This window comes from Saccostrea cucullata, unplaced genomic scaffold (genome assembly GCF_032062105.1).
Source record: "Saccostrea cucullata isolate Sc308-1 unplaced genomic scaffold, CSIRO_AGI_Scuc_v1 ctg10048, whole genome shotgun sequence".
Classification (NCBI taxonomy): domain Eukaryota; kingdom Metazoa; phylum Mollusca; class Bivalvia; order Ostreida; family Ostreidae; genus Saccostrea; species Saccostrea cuccullata.
In genome coordinates, this window is record NW_026924435.1 from 16,084 (window position 1) to 20,932 (window position 4,849).

The 4,849-nt window shown below is 32.9% G+C and overlaps 1 protein-coding gene across 1 annotated transcript; it reads left to right on the top strand.

The window, feature by feature from the left end:
- Positions 1-2,513: 2,513 nt before the first annotated feature.
- LOC134266422 (L-rhamnose-binding lectin ELEL-1-like) lies at positions 2,514-3,544 on the top strand. Its single transcript, XM_062748666.1, has 2 exons — positions 2,514-2,791; positions 3,421-3,544. Exons 1-2 carry the CDS (start codon positions 2,539-2,541, stop codon positions 3,498-3,500), a joined length of 333 nt encoding a protein of 110 aa, XP_062604650.1. The 5' UTR covers positions 2,514-2,538; the 3' UTR covers positions 3,501-3,544.
- The last annotated feature ends 1,305 nt before the right edge of the window (positions 3,545-4,849 follow it).

A 4,849-nucleotide genomic window follows, 5' to 3' on the forward strand; every position in this document is an offset into this window, starting at 1 on the left:
GTTTAATTTCTGGAGGAGTCTAGAAAACACTTTTTGGCCAAAAAATCAAAAGGTATACTAGAGAAAGGACCCAGAATCAGAAATCCACTACATTGAATTTCTTCAAGACAGCGTCCAAACCCGCATGCCCTGAAGAGTAAAGGGGTTTTCGGGATAAACAGAAAGTTAATGTTTTTTCACATTAACAATATTCGCCAGATCTTTGACCTTTTGACTTGTTTCTATTTTCAAACTTGGGAAAAAAACACCTTTCAGAGGGAAGAAACAAGTCCGGGAAATCATTGGATCTGCCATTTTCCAGTATACTAAGGGTCATACCCAAAAATGAGTTCTAAATTGGATAAAAAATGTTACGCACATGTATTTTACTTTAAAGAGATTAATAAGTAAAATCATGAAGACTAAATCATTGAAAAGCGTCTTTTGCTTCTTTCTGAGCACCGAGGACATTATTTATTGAACAGCCCTCGTATGTTAAAAGCAAACTGAAAATGACACGTGTATTATTTTTTTTCAAATGAATTGGTTCAAATTATATTTATTTAAATGAATGAAATGGATTGAAGATCTATCTATATACAAATGTGAAAACCGTCTCATAAATTAAAGATTAATTATGAAATGTGTTTATCGGATAATCTTTCACTTAGGCGTATTTTAATTGATATGTTTCATAAATATTATTTGGACGGTTTATATTATATAAAGAACTGCGAACGATAGTATTGTTCTCCCGCCTACCTCCAAGTGAAATTTCAAAACTTAAGATATTCGAAATATTTTCAATACATATATTGATATTTATATGGGTTTTCATTAAACGTTTCTTATTTGGGAAAACAACGAGAGATATATAATTTTCAAATGCTGGTAAAAACTCATGTTTTTTCCCTATATAGAAATCAACGGAAAACTGAAAATATTTTTAAAACATCTTTAACTCCCGTTAAACAGAAATTCATTTTTACGGGTAATATGGACTTTCACAAATTCATACCAAAGCTTTTTCTGTTTCACGGTAGGGGAAGGGGGCACATGTTTATGTACAACAAAACAACAAAAATGCTTTTTTTTCAGTAATTTCTAAGTGCTTAACAACGGAAGCATTATATTTCACCAATATATATGCTTAATTCTATTTGCATAAGACATGAGAAAAGATTTAAGAACATTTATTCATATCCAAGACTATTTCAGAATATGGTGAATTGGTGATGCTTTAAAGCCTAATTTCAGTGATAAATATCGTCTACCCCTTTCATTGCAAAAGCTGGAATTAGCGATATTTTATTAATTAGCAATGGAACTAAAATCATTTATTAATTACCATTTAATTGGTTTTTATATTAAACAAAGATTTTATGGCCAAATTGTCATCAATCTTGAATCAAATTGTTGTAATACGTAGGCGGGAATGGAGAGTTAGCGTTCGTAGTTCTTTGACTACATGTTATTTGGTCTATCTTATCAATACACATATGGCTAATAAACGGGTGTGTTAGGTCGACAAGAGACTCTTACTTCCTCAAGGCACCTGATCCTACCTCTGGAATTCCCAGGGCTCCGTGTGTTATTCCCTGTTCACAGATTTGTAATGTTTGAAGGGTTTATATAGGTTGATCTTAACCTTTCACACTCTAGTCAATTTTTCATCTTACGTGAATTCAGACAAAGAACTAAATGCTTAGTAAAAGGAGTGCATTTTTATTTGAGCATCATCCTTTTGTAAATTCCACAGTGGTTAGATAATATGTGGTTGTCAGTATGAAATTAAGTATTCGTAATTACACTAAGAATTTCACCAAGTTTAAAACTAATATGTTGCAGAGACGTAGCAAGAAGGTGGGGGGGGCTACCCCCCTCCACTTTTCCCCCAACATTACCTTTACTCTAGAAAATGTTCATTGAAAGGATGGTCCCCCCCCCAAATTTTTACCATAGTATAGTGATTTGAAGGAATTGTACGAAAAAATTGGAAGTGAAAGTAACTTGGCTTTGAAAAAGTTGGTCACTACCCCCCCCCCCCCCACCTTCACGAAATAGGATTTTCGAGTATGGGCAACTTTTAATTTTCCTTTTTTTAACATCTTTTTATTATTATTTTTTTTTTTGCTTGTCAACTTATTCTGGTAAGGTAAAAAAGAATTCTCTGGTTGGCCCCCCACTTTCAAAAATGATGCTACGTGCCTGTGTTGATCAAACTTAATATCTCCTCTCTTTTAATCATTTACAAAAATATATTCTAAAACTGATAAAATAACATAGCAGTTAGTGGAAAATCAAAATTTGAAATAAAAAACTAAGTTTCAGAGAAGAAATTAGAATTTCTATTCCGACATATTAGAATAGATAAGGTCAACGATAAAAGGTTGAGGTGTTTCTCTAGAAGAAAAAAAAACTATTATCGTTGCAGAAATTATGCAAAGCTAGCAATTACTGACTTGTTTAGATGATTAAAGAATAATGTTTACATGACAAAATTTTCATCAAAAAACAGGAAAGGCTAGATACACGACATTAGTATGTGAAAATCAACAAATGGTATTGGATTGCGGAGGAGATCGATGGATTTCAGTTCTCTATGCTGCGTATGGCCGAAAAGATTTAAAAACCTGTCCAAGGAAGAATTCTAGTCATTGGAACATTTATTGTTCTACCAAAAAAGGAAATTCTGTGGCAAGAAATTTATGCAACGGGAAACATAAATGCTACCTTCAGGCCAGTAACTCGGTATTTGGAGACCCCTGTCAAGGAACCTTCAAATACCTTAAAGTGATGTATTATTGCCATAGTAAGTAAAAGTTTCTTCACATAAAAGTTTGATAACAAATCTAAGAAAGTGTCATTCTTTACTCGGTGTAAATAAGGAATAATACATTGCAAAATCTCTATCAACACTCTATATCAACAATATCAGTCCGAGACCCAAATGCCAGAGGGCTGATATTGTTCGAGGGTTGATATGGGGTGTGAAACAGATTTTGTCATGTATTGTTGTTTTATCATTAGTCTACATATATTTGATAAAAGTTTACATTGTGACGTTGTTTAATGCTCATGCGATATCATAATTTAGGTTCTTTGTATGTTCAAATGAAAACAACATATTTAATATGATAGTAAAAAGATCCAAGGTACTCCGTATGAAAAGTACAGAGATGTTCAGGAGAGGTGTGATAAGGGTGTGATACAGGTCACGTGCCTGTGTTCATATCAGGGATGCATATCGAAGATCTTTTTCTTGATGATCATGTTAACTGTTCACACGTTTACTTGTTCAATTGTTAAATTCTTGTTGTACTAACATACCCCATGTGCATGGAGGCTTTAGTGAAATAAAAAGTTTCGAAGTTTCAAAAAGCAAAAAATCCTGCATTATATAACAAGTATATAATATAGTTTGTATTTATCATTTGACAGAGCATCGCATTTATGGAAGAGATCTGAGTGAAGAAGACAAAAGAGAGACTGAAGACATGATGAAGAAAGATGAGGAGTAACTAAGTAACTCAAGTCTGAAATTGTGTTCTTAGTGCATTTTTAATAAAGCAAATTATGAGAACAATTTGATTGTGGCAGTTTTTCGTCTAAAATATTGGGGAAGACAGTAATATCTCATTGCTCTTGAGTAATTATGAAGATGCTCTTTGAGCTATATACTTAGTATTACATGTAGAATCTAACTCAGGATATTGATTTTTTTAGCTGATAATTTGACTGTCAAGGTGTTTTTGTACGTCTGGCATGTTGGAAAAGATTTTTATTATTAAGGTGGCTAAACTTTCGAAACGTACGCCCCAATTATTTTGCCACTGTACTGTAACCGAATTATTTGGTTGTGTATTCTTAGCGCCTTTGGTGGAAAGAAACTTCCGTTAATTCAAGTACAATGCTTAATGTCTTGTACGCATACATGTATACACATGTATATAAATAAGAAAATTAAGAAATTATTTAAATCAAATCAAATCTATCTTTATTTGTTAAAAATTATACACGCTAAATATGACACATATACATTATACTACACAATACAAATGTAACAAGAGGCCCACGGGCCTTATAGGTCACCTGAGTATCATGTAACAACTTTCCAGCGATTGTATTTGGTTCATGTTTTAATCCAAAAGCCATAAAATTCACAAATTTTGAAGGAGGCACCATTGCTTATCAAAGGACAGATTTCAAAGCATTAATTTATTTTTAGTCAAAGTACCCCCCTGGTACCCCTGACCCAGCGGCCCTGAAATTATCTATTTTGAAAGAGGCCCCTTTCTTCATTATAAGGCCAGCATTTTTTTATGTTCAGGTTTAGTTATGAACATGAGAATAAATTTTTTTTTAAATATGTGTTAGGTAAATGTATGACATTGTTTTAAAATTTACTTGATGCCTAAAATTATAATTCCTATCATAAAACAGACAGGGAGAATTGGGGAGTAGGGTGAACATTTTTTCAATTAAGTGTAAAATAATTTTTCTGGCTGATACAAATGACACTACATGCCTGTATATATTTGTATATTCTTGCCTTTTAATAGTTGAATTTTTTTATTTCTTCAGGTTATTGTTTATTTCTTCCTCAAATGGACTTAACTTCTCCCATAGTTTTATTCATTACATCTGATGCCATCTTCGCTGGCCAAGGGTTTCTGATACGCTACTCTCCTCATAAACCCTTGGCCTACGGTGTTCATAGAAATTGGGATTTTTTTTCAAGAGTTCTGATTGGATTTCAGTACACCCAGGTCGACCAATCAGCAATTGTTTTTTGTAAATGACGATATTTGCGTTCGGGATACATCTTCACTCTTTAATCTCGGATATGAAAAACGCAAGTAAACAACGA